We start from the raw sequence: 15618 nt of genomic DNA on the forward strand, positions 1-15618 counted from the left end.
TAATGCAATCCCGTATAAAATGTTTTATCAGCAAGCGAGACTCAAAATTTACACAAACGGGTCAAAGAGCGTTTAGGTCTCACTCCGTGAACAGAGGCTACAGTCCTCTGAGCGGGCGGTTAGATCCTCTGGTTCCTTTCCAGCATTTCATCCCCCCTCTCTCTCTCTCTCTCTCTCTCTCTCTCCCAGATTCCACACTCTATCCTCTGTCCTATCAAATTTGACACTTTTGAAAAAATGTACACTCAAAAAATGTACTCTCTGACAAACTGCACAACAGCATTAACATGTTTCCCACACTGTCCCCCAATTTAACACTGATCTCAAAAAAACACACCCAGAAAGAAAATTCTTTCACTGACCGCATCTAACATCATCTTTACAAACACACACACCAGAATACAAGCCACCCTTATCATCATGACCTTCTGTCACCAAACCACACACACACACACACACACACACACACACACACAGCGGTGAACTATTTCAAACCCAGCTGTCAACATGTGTGCGTGGGAACTGATCCATCGGATCCACAGCAGCCCTGTGATGAACAGTCGTCGGGTTTCATCCAAACGAAACTCGACGTTTAACTGAATTTCCAGAAAATCCTCCAAGTGAAAACGTGACTGTGTGGATGTCATTCTGCAGAGCGAGCCGGTTAAACTACTGCAGAAGACGATGAGGTCATTAAGGGAGTTACAGTCAGAGCTCAAGTGATGGAAAAACATGTGGAAAACATTTTATAAATATGACATTAGTGTCCGTTTAATGTATTAGTGTGAGGAAGGTTACACTCCCCTCATCACTCTACACTGATAGGATGTTTTCTTACCTCATTATACTCCATGTTTGACCTTTTCTCATCCCCACATCCACGGTTCAACTTCACACACCAGGAAGCTCTGAACAGATAGCGGAAAGCTCTATTTACAGATTCAACATAAAAATGTAGAATTTGTTGATATTAGAGTCAGACAGATTAATCGACCAGCCGATAATACCGGCCGATATTAGCATGTCAAGTGACAATCGGTATCGGCTAATTGTATAGAGATAGAGATAGATTTATTCACCAGATAAATAGCTTTTAATTTGAGCTTTATTGTATCAAACTAGCAGTTCTCTTTCACCAGCAGAGGGCGCTATATGGATTACAACAAACATCATCAATCTCCAGATTGTAGAGCCGTGATGCACGTACATGCTCAGTGACTTTCCAGTTGAGTGACCATCTTGTCTTCGTTAAATATCCTTTTCAAAAGTGTTTGATAAATGACTTTGAGGGATCAACACAATACATGTGTGTATATCTATCTTAACTATCTCTGCAGATCGAACATAGATCTTAGAAAGATATCGGCCAATATTTCTGCATGTTTTCTTTTTCTTTCCCCAAAATCGGTATCGGCCCCAAAAATCCGATATTGGTTGACTCCGAGTATAAGGGAACATACAAAAGAGTCGTGCTGGTTAATACAGATCAGCAGGCTTTAATGAAGGCAGGAAAAACAATCCACATGCAGAGCAGAGAAAGGTAGTAAAGCAGTCTGTGGAACTGACATCTCGGCTTCCCTCGACAGTAATCTGATGACGACTTATTTATCTCTACAAAGAGATATCTGCATGCAAGAGCATCTTAAAAACTGTTCAACATCAAACACTTCAACTTGAGCAAACAATCTGCTTGATGCTTTGTCTCAATGGCCAATCAGCATTTAGATTTCCTGACTTCCTCGAATGCAGCAGGAATGATTGACCTTCGTTCAACAAACAAACATTTTAAAAGTTGTTTTCTTCTCCTCTTCAGGACAGACTGACAAAGCTTGTGTGAAGCGTCTGTGTAACTTACTATTTACTGTTCAACTGAGACTCACCAGAAACAGATGCTAAAAAGTCCACATCTGTGGCCAAGTCATGATGAGCTGGAGAGTGATCTTTCTTCCATTTACAGTGATGGTTGACTGACGACAGCTGTTTATTTTTCAGAGTAAAGAAGCTCAGAGCTTCTCATCATTTCTATAATCTGTCCTGGAAAAAAACCCATCAACAATCCAGTCTTCAATGTACTGAATGACAATTTAATAAATGTAATGAAAACACTGAATGAGCAAACAAGCCGGGTACGGTGAGCACCACTTCTACAAAGTGCAGGCTTGAAAATGCAAACATACTACAATATCATTCATGAGAAAAGCATGAGTCCCGGCCTCAGAGACGGCCTGCTAGTACAAAAAACAAAAACTCAAAAACAGAAGAAAACAAAGAAATTATTTGTTCTTTTTTCTTGACAAAATATTTCCCACCAACAACACAAACATGTCTTACGTTCAAGGAGTTACTCTGAGTGACTGAATTGGCTGATTTAGAAAGCCAAAGGACTCCACCTGTCAATCAAAACGCCCACACTCCCAAAATCCACTTGACCCTGTTTTTTTAACTCTAATATGTGTCTCTAGTCCGTCTACAAACCCCCAAATGATGAGAAAAGTCCACTCTCTCCGTCTTTTGCCTGTCTCCTCTTTTCAGAAAATGTGCGAAAACAGTCCGCTTGGAGATTTTCCCTTCATGACATCACAAAGGGCAGTAACCCCTCCCCCAGGTGGGTGACACTCCCACAGCTAGGTGTTTGTTCTGCCCTCTGAGTCTGCCTTCTCACCGCACCGAGACACCCAAGCCCTTCCAGAGAGGGGGCGTGGTCAGACACAGCTCATTTAAATTTAAAGGTACAGACACAGAAACAGCCTGTTCTGAGCAGGGCTGAAATAGAGGGGTTTATAGACATGATCAAATACAGGATCAGAGTGAATTTAGAACTAGACACTTCACACATGTGTTTTGTGGAGCTCTGAGACTTATTTAAACTGATTGAAGAGGAGGAGTATGAATATAGGAATATAGGAATATGTGACCTTTAATCAAATGAACACAGGTGATTTTTATAAAAATTTGGCCCTCAACTGTTGTCATTAAAAGAGAAATTAACCATAGAGACCAAAGCCATTTGTGTACATATTGTAAAATAGTTTATTCATGTGGCTAACTACAACGTTAAAGTCGGCCTTAATGGGGATTTTTTGTTCTCTCATGTTTTCTGCACTTCCATGTTGGCTTCATTTTCAACACCAGAGGTTGCCACTTGTTTAGCAATTTGGCCCTTTTTTTTACAACCACAACCAATCCTGTTTGGACAAAGAGATGGATACAGCCTTTCCCTGGTTGACTGATCACCAAGGTAGGGACCTGTCAGTGATAGGTAACTATGCCCTGCCCTCAAGCATACCCTGCTTTACGGTCTCTGTTCGTCTCATACTTGGCTCTTAAAGGAACCATAAATTACCAAATGAACATCATGCTGTATTGAAGAAGACTCAAAACAAAGATCGGGATCATACACTCATTAGGAAAATATTTAGTGAGGTCATAAATTAAGCGCGAAGTAGGCTCACTACCTGAAACACTTCTATAGGATTGAACATCTTTTGCTTCCTTTGCCCCCGTTCTGGCCGTTTGAAAGTTAAGTGAACCTCACTTCATGTTTGGGAGATCGTCAACCTTAAATGATTCTTACTTCTCATAGAAAACACTAATGAAAATAATAAGCATTAACTTCATGCAAATAAATCACTAATTTATGTTTGCTTCTTCACTTTCATTCATGCAGCAACAAGTTCTCCATGTCGGCCACAAAACATCACATTTTGTTGGTGCCTCTTTTGACCTTTTATTCATTTTCGTCTTGATGCATCTTTTACATCATCTTTTCATCATGCACATAACATCTCATTTGTGCGATTTACACCACAAGACAGACTTAAGAGCGAGCCCCATCACCTCTGAACGGCCTGACAGAAGAGCGAGCCCCATCTCCTCCAAGCGGTCCGGTTTCATTTGGTGCAGTTTGCATTCATTGGCGTTTCAACTGTCAGAAATTTGGGATGGTAGAGAAATAACTGACCTGTACTGTCTGACAGTTTTGGTCCCCTTCTGTTAGGGTACCACATCTGAACCTAAAGAGATAGAGCTAATCACAGCAGTCTGTTAATTTGTTGAAAGAAGCGTCACTTCCTGTGTGACAGGGCTAATGTCCCATGGATTTCAAGAGTGAAATTTCAAGGCTGTTTTTGTCTTTTGTGGATTAATGACAGCGCATAGCATCGCCCCATGGACGACCTTATAGGTGCAGACCTCTACTGGACGTCCTGCATCGTTTCCCTTTGTTTTCTGCGTCACGCTCTTCTTCATCTTCTTGTATTGGAGGGCTACAATGTGTCGTTATGATATGATGTCACAGTATTACACAGCTGACACAACTATCGCTATCCAGCTAACACTCAGTTTACCAAGTGAGGGTCCGTTTGGCTGTGGAAACACAAGCAACGTCAGGGTTTACCGTACTGAACCGAATGGGACCGCTTGGTGAAAACGGGGGCGTGGGAAACCTCCCTAAGATCTTACAGAACTCATTCTCATTGTGCTGCTAAGAGTTGCACATGTTATTGCTGTGAAAAATCAAAGTTTGTCAATTAAAGACATTGAAGAAAATGAAGTTTTGAACATTTTGAAAATATACTAATGTGAACTTTGGAAATAAACAACATTTTCACATTTTATTTTTTTTTTGTTTCTTGTTGGTGTCAGATCATTTACGACATAATGTTTGATGAAGGCTGGTTGGAGGGGCCCCCTGTAAGTTTTTGCCAAGGACCCCCCCCCACCCCAAACAGACTCTAGAAACGCCAATGCAAATGTCAAGAATTGTCTTCTCTTTGTTTGTCGTCTGTCCGTTCAGCCTGAAATCTGTCTGGATGTTTAGTTGGTAAGGCTGTGCACAGAGGCAAAATTAAAAGCTATTTATAGTTCACTTTAAATTCATTTAAGCGACGGTAGCACGACTGTTTTAAAAACTACTACCCATTCTTTAAGTGTCTTTACTTCATTGTCTTCCCTCCCGTGCTGACGCCCCCCTTTGACTGTAACAAACAGCATCAGGAGCCACTGAGAGCTCTGTTACCATGGGGACCCAACACAGGTATCAATCCTGTGACATCACAATGACATTAGCAGCAGAACCAGACCAGGATCCAAACCAGCAGCCTACTGACACTTCCTGTATACTGTTTCACAATAAAACATCTGTTGGACCTACACACACACACACACACACACACACACACACACACACACACAATGGTGAAGTCAAACTGACGTCAGCTCCTCCTCCTTCATCTCTTCCCTCATCATCAACAACGCCATCATCATCATCATCATCATCGTCAGGCTTTCCGTGCACGTGTCAGCCTACCTGTGTCTGCTGGCGGCGCGAGCTCCGTGCGTGTTCGTGTGCGCGCCTGCATACAGGCTGTAGGAGTTCCTCTGCGGGAACGCGCTCTTGGCGAGTCCGCAGGTCCAGAGCGCGAGCAGCAGCGGGAGGAGCGCGGCCATCCCGCCGATCAATACACGATCAATGCAGAGTATCGATACCTGATCAGAGTGTGATCAGCTCCGCAGGTGGCGGGAAAAAGTCATCTCCATGGAGACAAAAGTAAAAGTTTCCACAAAAGTCCGTTCTACCAACCCATGGTCTGGATCCAAACACCCCAGAAAGCAGACCTGCAGCAGAGTCCAGTCTCCTCTATCCCACACCGAGTCCGAGTCCCGCTCCGAGTCCTGCTGATCCTGACTCTTTAATCCAGGTTAGATCGGTCTGAAGTCCGGTTTGATCCGGTCAGAGTTAGTCCATCAGAACTTTTCATGAGAAACAAAGAGAAGAAGAAAACGTTGCGACAGACTGAACCGAGACCAGCTGCTCCTCCTCTTCATCACCGCCCCCCCGAACTGACCCCGCCCCTCCCGGAGGAGAAACCAGACACGTGCAGCCTCCGCACCCTCACCTGTACACCACCAGAAGTGACAGAAGAACCAGACCAGAACCACGCTGGGTACCAGACCAGCGCAAAGAGTGACAGGTCACAGTAGTGTCCAGTACTGATGGAAACATAGCATGGTTTATTGATACACTGCAAAAAATTACAATTTGAATCAGTTTTTCTCAAATATAGTGTCAACTTTGACGTGTGTTATAAAAATTAAGAGCATGAATCTGCTAGTTTTTCCACAACCTCAGCAGAGTCTAACTCTCTCAAAGGTGGGACGTAGAGTGTCAGGTCTCTGTATTTGACTTGAGACACAAACATCTGCACTCTTCAATCTTTATTAGCTTTTCTCACTTGAGTGGAATTATTCATATATTTGTTCACCCTGCATCTTTGTGAGCCCCCTTCATGTCCACACATTCAAACTTGTCTTTGAATTTAAAGAAAAGTATTAATTAGTCGACTTCAGAGATGGTAATGAACTTGTACGACCTTGAAATATCTCTTTGATGGGACACAGAGGAGAAAACATCCTGCAGGCTTCCTGGAGCTAAAGGATGTTTCATATCTGCTGCTCCCTAAAATAAACCGCTACCAATGACCTCTGACTTACACAGACACACACACGCACACACACACACACACACACACACACACACACACACACACACACACACACACACACACACACAGACACACACACACACACACACACACACACACATAGATAACTGTAGAAGCAGCAGTCCCTGTGATGATAACGACATGACAAACACTCTCTGGGTGTGTCTGATTTGTGTCGCAGAGCACGCTCTAAACTCGGAGCATTAAATCACTGTTTTTCAATCCTTTAATACCAAACTTGGAAATAATAATAATGATAACCTTCACCTCACCCACATCAATAAATCACATCTCTGTATCAAGGTGAAAAAGGTGCTGTCAAGATGGAGTCCGTTTTCTAAGGCACATTAAGTTCCTCGAATACTTCTGTTGCCTGAAGTTCCCCACGCCCCACAAGTTACATAGACCCTTCAAGTTCCCTAAAGTTCTTCCAACCCTCAGTTTGCACACCCCATGGGCAGGAGCTGTGGTCCTCTATAAGCGGGCAGCCCGGCTTCAAAATCCAACCTGTGGCTGCTTTCCCACAAGTCATTCCCTGCTCTGACCTGTCTCTACAATCAAGGCACAACAAACAAATAAATGAATCAACTCCAAATTCTAGAGACAATCCAGAGATGCTGCTCGGCCGAACAGAAGATCAGACTTTTATTGATTCATTCTCAGATTGTTGTGTGTGAGCTCGGTTCTGCCCCGAGCGTTTTGCCTGCAGGAGAGTGGAGCAGTGGGCCGCAGAGGTCTGCTGTGAGTTTTATCTCCATGCAAACAGCTTGCTCTCAGAGTGATGAAACAGTCTGACTCATGCAACATCAAAGTTATGATTATTATTCACACATGTAAACCTTTTCCTTTTGTTATTAGAAACAAAACCGAGCTCAGTCTCACTTAGAGGATTTTAACTTCCAAACGTGGAGAGCGAGCAGACGTGTCAACACCTGACCAAGCGCTGATAAAAAACTGTTGATGTTTTTATTCTAAAAAGAACAACAGAGTGAGGCGGTAAAAACACGACTGCACAATGGAAACAAAAAAAAAAACTGTATCAGATCTCATAAATCATGTGTTGACCCCCCCCTTGAGGCCCCACCCTGCCTGGGTGGAGGTTCAGACCACCCAGACTCCATCACTCAGACTAACCACTGTTTTCAGTTTTATGAGGCTGTTTTTTTAAATGGAGCTTTTGTATTAAACACAGAGATGCATTCCTGAGCAGGGAGCCTCAGGTGAGGTGCACGGAGACAAAGAGAGAAGCAACAGTTTATAGTCACACAAACATTCATCTCTTCATTCCTGAATTTGGTCAGATGTTTCCATCAAATGCTTCTTTTGGATTTACAGTTATAAAACGCACAAACCCCGAATCCTGAAAAATTGGGATGAAATGTCACATTCAAACCGATTGGATTATGATTAATACTTTTTTAAATTATACACCTGAATTGAATTTGATGCCAGCAGCATGTTCATAAAAAAAGTTTGGACATGGACATGTTTATAACTTTGTTTGCATCACTTTTTCTTTTAGCGTCGTGTTGCTGCAACTTTTTTTCACCAGTTTTAGACTATGGTGATATTTTGTCCAAGCTCACCTTTTGCTCAGTGTCTCCATATGGATGATACAGCCCACCATGCATCCTTGATGTTGATAGAGGTTGGGGTGGCAGTAGCTCAGTCTGTAGGGACTTGGGAGTGGGAACTGGAGGGTTGCCGGTTTGAGTCGCGGCTCGGACCAAATCTGGAAACTGGTCTGGAAGCTGGAGAGATGCCAGTTCACTTCCTGAGCACGTGCAGTGGAGGTCCCCTTCAGCAAGGCACACTACCACACTAACCACAGCTAAACATCAAAGAAAATGCATGTCAGTGTGACTCCGATTGATTGAGCTCCAGAGGTCAAAGACTGTAAAAATCCGTCTGACCTATTATCTGCTGAGATCATCAATCTGATCTGAGATCAGAAAGGAGTCTGAACCATGGGATGCCAGGAGAGAGGATGAAGACGAAGATGGATGAAGCCTTAAATAAAGAAATTGCAAAAATATGTTGGCAATGTTTTGTGACTGGCAACATTACGGTATGTAGGCAGCTTAACAGTACCCGCACGTTGCCAACATATTTGTGCCCTTTAGACAATGTGAAGGCGTTTACCTGCAACTTCTGATGAACTCATTCTTCTCCTACACGCTTTTCTTATTAAATAGTCACAGATTTTATGAAGCTACAGTTCTTTTTGATAGCGTCCAGAAGAGATGGCATCCTTTTAGAATGTGTGTGGTATCGAAAAGTACTGAAGGAGAACCATCTATTCTGCTGATTCATATTTAAATACATACATATAATTTTTTGTTGGATGTCCATTTAAAAAGACACACAGTTGTTGGCGTAATCCCAGGACGTGGTTTCCTGTTGCTCTAAACGAGACATAAGACCAGAACCCGGCGTCAGGTTCTGCTGACTTATCAGAGCAAATCATGGAGCAGAGTTGTAAGACACGCCCACCTCCGGCAGCTCTTTTGAGGACACAGAAGCTAACTCAAATTTCCCTGCGACTGCAAACAGAGTCGGCCAATCAGAGGAGAGTTTGGACGTCGGGAGGAGGGGCCTTAAAGAGACAGCAGCTGAAATGAAGCGTTTCAGGCAGAGGATGAAATGAGGGATTTTACTGATGCCAGTGTCAGATAAATAAGGAGGTTTTTGAGCTACGCATCTAACAACGCTACTCAACAGGTGTCCCAGACGCACATCATGAATGGTGAAAGTGAGCTTAATAGATCTCCTTTAATGTAAAGATTTAATGGTGAATTTGTGTACTGAAGCAGTATCACAGGGTATGCCGAAGCTGTGGAGGAGGGGCCCACTGTGAGATCGTTCCATTGGTCCCTGAAACCCTGTTGATGACCCTGTTTCAAATTAAATGGTTTCCATTAGTCAGTGATCACAGTGTTTGAAAGCAGGACTCAATTTGTCACCAGATTCTTCACACGTTCACAAACAAGGTGGTTTTAAAGCCGAATCTCATACTGCAGCGATGATCCGGCTGAAGGGCACTTTGCAGGAGATGAGGGTTTATGGCTCTCCGGTTTGTCTTCACAGAGAATAAAGTGGAAAACTGTTAACATTCCTGAAGATATTGTAAACAACGGAGCCTGAAGGCAGCATGCTGTCAGTCATTAATCAGAGAGTTTCTGATAAAGATGGAAAAAGTCTGCTCTGTTGTCTTTGTTTCCATCGGTACATGGAAACACTGAGGACAGAGCTGATGCCTGTCAGAACACGCTGAGGGAAACACTGCTCTCTGATGCTGCCTGTCCCATTGACGCCAGTCTGAGTCAAGAAATACCAGGAATTAAGACACAATGAATAACTGTGACGATCCAGAAACATGAACACATGATCCAATCAGCGGTCATACAGTCCATCCTTAAAACACCATCACAGCATCAAAACTGAAACATGGAGTTTAGGTTGTTTTCATATCTGATTTTAGACCCTTTCTAGGGGGGCTGAAGTCTCCTTACATTTCATCTCAGCATCCCTGAAATATCAGGGTAAGTGCCCATCTATTAATCGATAACTCCATCCATCCATCCATCCATCTATCAAGGTAGATCACCATCGCCTTCCTTCGCTGCATGGCCCAGAGCCCGGCCAACAACCAACTGGAGAGAGAGAAAAAAAAAAAGAAAGGGATCCTTGAGAATCCTGAAAAAGGTCACAAAGGTTTAAAAAAAGAAAGTGTGATAACAAATAATGTGATAATTTCCACTCAGGTTTTAAAACAAACAGGCTGACGGTTCATGACAATAAATCAAAGATGGTGATTCAAGCCATTTCCTGTTTATTATTCTGAACCCCACAGATACTGTCGATGCTTTCATTCTTGTAATTGGGTGCTGCTTCTTAAAGAAACATAAGCACACGCTGCAAACATAGAAACCTAACCGTCTGCTATCTTTTAGAAGAAGAATTATCAACACTGTAAATTTGCTCTGTATACATTCAGTCTGAACGACATCATCAGACAGAAGATATGTTTATCCTCATCTCCGCAGAAACTGTAGAAATAATGTAACCTACCTAAAAATACATTCAGCATCTGCTGAGACATGAGACGACGAAGTTTCTACACAATGGAAGCGATGAGCTGAGGTCCGCTTGAATTCCTTTTGCAGCTTTTTGCATTTGTGTTACAGCTTTTTGCATTTGTGTTGTGTAGTTTGCAAAGCGATTTTGTAAATGCATTCAGCTGACACCTCCCAGCCACCATAGTTAGCGCTTGCAACTGTTGCAACTGTTGCAACTTGGACTTATGTAGCCTGTGTGTTAACAAAGAACCAAATAACTCCTTCAATCTTATTTTGGTAAGATAAAGTCCTGTTTGCAAAAAAACCCTTCTGTTCTGACCTTTTTTGAACTTTTCAGCAGCTTGAGCAGGAAGCAGGTTGTTCACCTTGAGGTTATCAGACAGACCAGAGGCAGAAGCTCCGCCCCCTCTTTCTCTGTCACCTGTCCAGCCTGCAGGTGATCACCTGGCAGTCTGAGCTCAGGTGTAAACTGTAAATCAGCTCACTATCACTCTAGTCGTAAAGAGAAACGCCTGCAGACAGAAATCTGGGCACAGTTTCCCCCTTTAATCCAAAACATTCTTCCTCTTAATTTCTTTACATGCTTCTCTTTTATTTATAGATTGTTAATGTTGAGTTTCATGAATATCTCCCCAGATTTGTATATTCTTTATAAACGCTGTTTGCTCTATTACCTGTGCAGCAGCTGACCTCCCTCCTTCAGGGGTAAATAAAGCGCTCCCTAATCTGTTTTTAAGTGCTGCTGTAAAACCATAGAAGAAGTCCTGAGGCTCTCTTCCTGTTTATTTGTTTGTGATGACTTCCATCAATCAGAATTTAAGGTGCAGTTAACCTGAGTTAAAAGGCTATATATAATGTTTTCTTCGAGTTCTTAAAGACATGGAAACAAAGAAACACAATAGAGAGGTTTTAAAAAAAAACAAACAATATTCTTTGTATCCCAAGACCAGATGTAACTGAAGCACATTCACAATGGTTTTCTGTTCTGTTTATTTGACGTGTAAAGATTGTGATCTTCATTTCTTCCCACATTACTTCAATACCAGTTTACAAGTACTTCAGTATAAATTCACCTACAGCAATATGGAGGCCTATCCTGTGAAGCATCAAGTGATGATGTCATGTAAACGTCAAATTTTGTCACTCTTGATGCACAGAAGGACACAACTTCCTGCAGCATGGTTCTTTTTGCAGCCAGGTTCAGCTAAGGATCATCCGACCTTCTTCCTTCTTTTCATGTAGCCCAATTCATTTCCTTCTTCCTGGTTCCTTTCTCAGAGCTTTGTTCCTTTCTACTTGCCAAGTTTATCAGGGCAGTTTAGGTTATTTTAACCACCCTACTTCCTCTCCTGCTGCCTGGTTCCTTTCAAACAGCTTGGGCCTTCCCAGGTGTCCAGGTCTCTTTCTTTAGCTGGGTTTTCTGCAGTTTCTTCCTGCCAAGGGCATTAGGGCAGCTTGGGATCTTCATTTCACCTCCCTAATTCTTTTCTAGAGGCCCGGTCCCCTTCCAGGAACCCCGTTCCCAGGAACCCAGGTCCTTTGCTGCAGCCTGTTTCCATTCTAGAAGCCAAGTTCACCTGGGAGTCGCAGGTTTTTGTCATTGTACTTCTTTTCAAGCAGCTGGGTTTCTTCCTTGCAGCCTGGTTAATTTCCAGCAGCCTAGCTCTCTGCTGGCAGCTCAAATTCTCTCTAGTAGCACGGCTTCTTTCCTGCAACCTTGTTCCCTTTTGAAAGCTCAGTCACTATCAGGAACAGGATTTCTTTTTAGAGGCCTGGTTCCTATCCTGCAGCCTGGACCTTTATCTTCATGAGAGTTATTTTCCTGCAGCCAGATGCCTTGCACCAGCCTGGTTCCTTTACAGCGGCCGAGTCACTCCCTAGCAGTCTAGTTACCTTCCAGCAGCCCGGTCACCCTCCATTCCAGCCTGCTGGTTCCCTTCCAGCAGGTGGGCACCTTTCCAAAAATCTGTTTCTTTACAGCAACTTGGTTCCTATCCAGTAGCATGATTTCTTTTGAGCAACCCCAGTGCTTTCTAACAGAGTCTTTTCAAGAAACCAGGTTCTCTCTTAGCAGCATGGTTCCCTCTGACAGGAGATTTCTTACCTGCAGCCTTGTTTGTTTCCTTCTTCCTAGATGCTTCCCACCAACCTTGTTCCTTTACAGCAACCCACTCCACCCAGAAGTCTGGTTTCCTACTGACTGACCAGTTTTGCTCCTGCAGTTGGTTGTGATTCTAGCAACCTTCTAGCAGTCAAGCACCTTTCCAGAAACCTCTTTCTTTAATGCAGCTTGGTTCTGATCCAACGGGCTTTAGCAGCATGGTTCCCCTCTGGCACAGGGTTCCTTAACTGCAGCCTTGTTTCTCCCCAGCAGCCCACTTATTTATTAGCAGTTCCCTTCTGGCTGCTTAGGTCTGCTACTGCATTCATTTTCCATTACCTTCAAGCAGGCAGACACCTTTTTCAAACTTTTCTTTCTTTATAGCAACCTGGATCATTTTCAGAAGCCCGTCTCCTTTCTAGCAACCCCAGTGCTTCTCAAGAGCCGGATCCTTTCAAGACACCAGGTTCCCTTTGGGCAACCTGTCTCCTTCCCTGCAGTCCGCTTCCTTACACTGCAAAAACTCAAATCCCAGAAAGTGTATTTGTCTTATTTTTAGTCAGAAATATCTAATTAGACTTCCCGACAAGTCAAGATAAACAAGACACATGTTATTTAAGTATCTTGAATTGAGATGCACTTTCTAAATGAATTAGTACATCTCATTTCAAGACACTTAAAAAGTAAAATTTGCTTGCCCCATTGGCAGATTTTTTTTACATAGAAGGAGACTAGGACACTTCAGCCGCTCCATAAATAGATGCTCTAAGAGAAGGACCTCAGAAGTTCAAATGATTGACCAGTCCATTCAATTATAATTTGAAAATATGAATCATGAAATCATGAAATAAGACGTTAATCTTGACTTCTCAGTTGAATGTGACTTAAGTTATGTATAATGAGATATTTCTAAACACAAAATTGACAAATACAGTTTGAGATTCAGCAGCTTTGTCCCATGTGGCAGAACGTTTCTTAACTAGAGCCCTGTTATAGTTTCCTGCAGCCCAGATGCTTCCCACCAGCCTGGTTCCTGATTTAATAGCAATCTGGTTTCCCTCTGGCAGTCCAGCTTGACAGTCAGTTGCCATTTAAGCACCCAGGTCCCATGACTAGCCTGTCTCGCTTTTAGCAACTCCAATCCCTTCTAGAAGTCTGGTTCCTTTCCTGTGGCCTGTTTGAGTACCTACTGCTTGGTTCTTTTTCAGCACCATGGTTCCTTTCTGGCGGACAGTCACTAAAGCCTGACACACACTAAAATCTTAACACATTTTAAAATTGAGAGAAACCCCATGCACACATGACGACAAATAATCATAGATTAAGCACTTTTGTACCTTTAGTGAGTGGAGAGCAATAATGTGACCAGAACAGTAAAAGACCTGAGTCCTCAAGAGTCCTGACTCTAAAAACTGGAAATCTCACAAAATGTCTTGCAGTCAAACGTGACTTAGATTAAGCAAACATGGTAGCTATAGGCCAGGGAGAATTTCAATGAAAATTCATGAGGAAAAAAGTTAAACTATGGGTACAGACTTAAGGATGGCGTGAAGTTGGACTGTACATGTTGAAACATGTTGAGCAGGAAGTGAATAAAAATGTATTTCTGCAGTCATTGTTCTGCCTCTGTATTTAGTCTGCCTGCTTCCCGAATGGCTATTGTTTTGTTCCATGTGACAATCCAAGAAGTGCATGCATGGCTGCCTTAGGGTCTCAACCCATACAACATGAGATTGGATTGTAAATACTGTATTTAACATGTTTAATTCTTAAGAAATTGGGGCACCCCAGACGTCCTTCCAATCAGATCAGATCACTCTTACCACCGCTCACATCACAATCTGTCAAGATAATCTTTAGAACCATTCAGAAACCATTCTTTGCTTTGGATTGTCAATTGTAAGGTCCTGATTATCGGCTGTACCCGCTTTACCCAATCTTTTTCAGCTGCATGGTTCTGCTGTGGTAGAAAGTTCCTTATCTGCATCCTGGTTCCTTTCCCACATCTTGATTCCTTACCTGCAGCCTGATTTCCTTCTCGCAGCCTGGTTTAAATTTTTCAGGCAGGCTCAGCAGTGATACCTGATACCTGCAAAACCCTCTGGTCTCTCTTTGTGTTTTCCAAGGCAGACTTTATGTTCTACACGGGAACAGATTGTGAATCAGAACAGATGTTGGGATTTAGTGAAACACCTTCAGTGTGCAGAGTGATTCCAACCCACACTCCTCTGGATCGGTTTGAACTCTGACTGATATCAATCATGGTTTTTAGGAATGTTTGGGAATGTGCACCAGTGGAAAGTGGGTCAGGAATTCCAGGCTCGGCTTCACCAGAAACACGACCACCAAATATTAATGGAATTTCAACAGCGGCGGTGGAAACATTGCTGCCTGACTGACAGACGTATTTCAGCAGTAGGAGGAAAAAGAGAGGGGCGGGGTACTGACGGTTGACAGAGTTAAACATGCACATCCTCAGCTGCAGTGAAGACAGACACCCAGCAGAGGAGGAAGAACTGTGATCCTTTACTCAAATAAAAAGTCCTGCTTTTAAAATGTTATCATTAAAATGTTTCCTGTTAAACAAAGACAGTTACTTATACATGGCAATGCATCATTTTTTAAAAGCTCACCGCATGTTTTTTTTGTGTTTAATCAGAATTTGGGCGACTGTAACTGCTGTTGAATAAACTTTGTGAAGTATGGAGCTTTATATTTCCATCTAAATCACAAGAGAGTAGATGTAGGAAACAACATTAAATGTGAACACATCAGGGAAGTACAAGTCATCAAGTTTGTACTTAAGAAAAGTATTTTCTACAGGAACTTCCACTGAAGAAAAGCAATTAATGACACCATAGATTTACTGTAGCTATATCAAATTAAGTTGTGGTCTTTTTAACTGTCAGACTGAATTGTTGTGGATGTACAGAGA

General features: G+C 42.7%; 1 protein-coding gene across 2 annotated transcripts in view; it reads right to left on the reverse strand.

Annotated features, from left to right (window-relative positions):
* LOC110003655 (EMILIN-1-A) overlaps positions 1 to 5820 on the reverse strand; it is a 34556-nt gene extending 28736 nt beyond the window's left edge. For both annotated transcript variants that reach the window (XM_065952590.1, XM_065952589.1), the window contains exon 1: positions 5309 to 5820. In XM_065952590.1, coding sequence (XP_065808662.1) covers positions 5309 to 5448 — 140 coding nt within the window. In that variant the 5' untranslated portion in view covers positions 5449 to 5820. The remainder of the gene's footprint in view (positions 1 to 5308) is intronic.
* Positions 5821 to 15618: the final 9798 nt, after the last annotated feature.

The sequence above is a fragment of the Labrus bergylta genome, chromosome 3, assembly GCF_963930695.1.
Source record: "Labrus bergylta chromosome 3, fLabBer1.1, whole genome shotgun sequence".
Taxonomy (NCBI): Eukaryota; Metazoa; Chordata; class Actinopteri; order Labriformes; family Labridae; genus Labrus; species Labrus bergylta.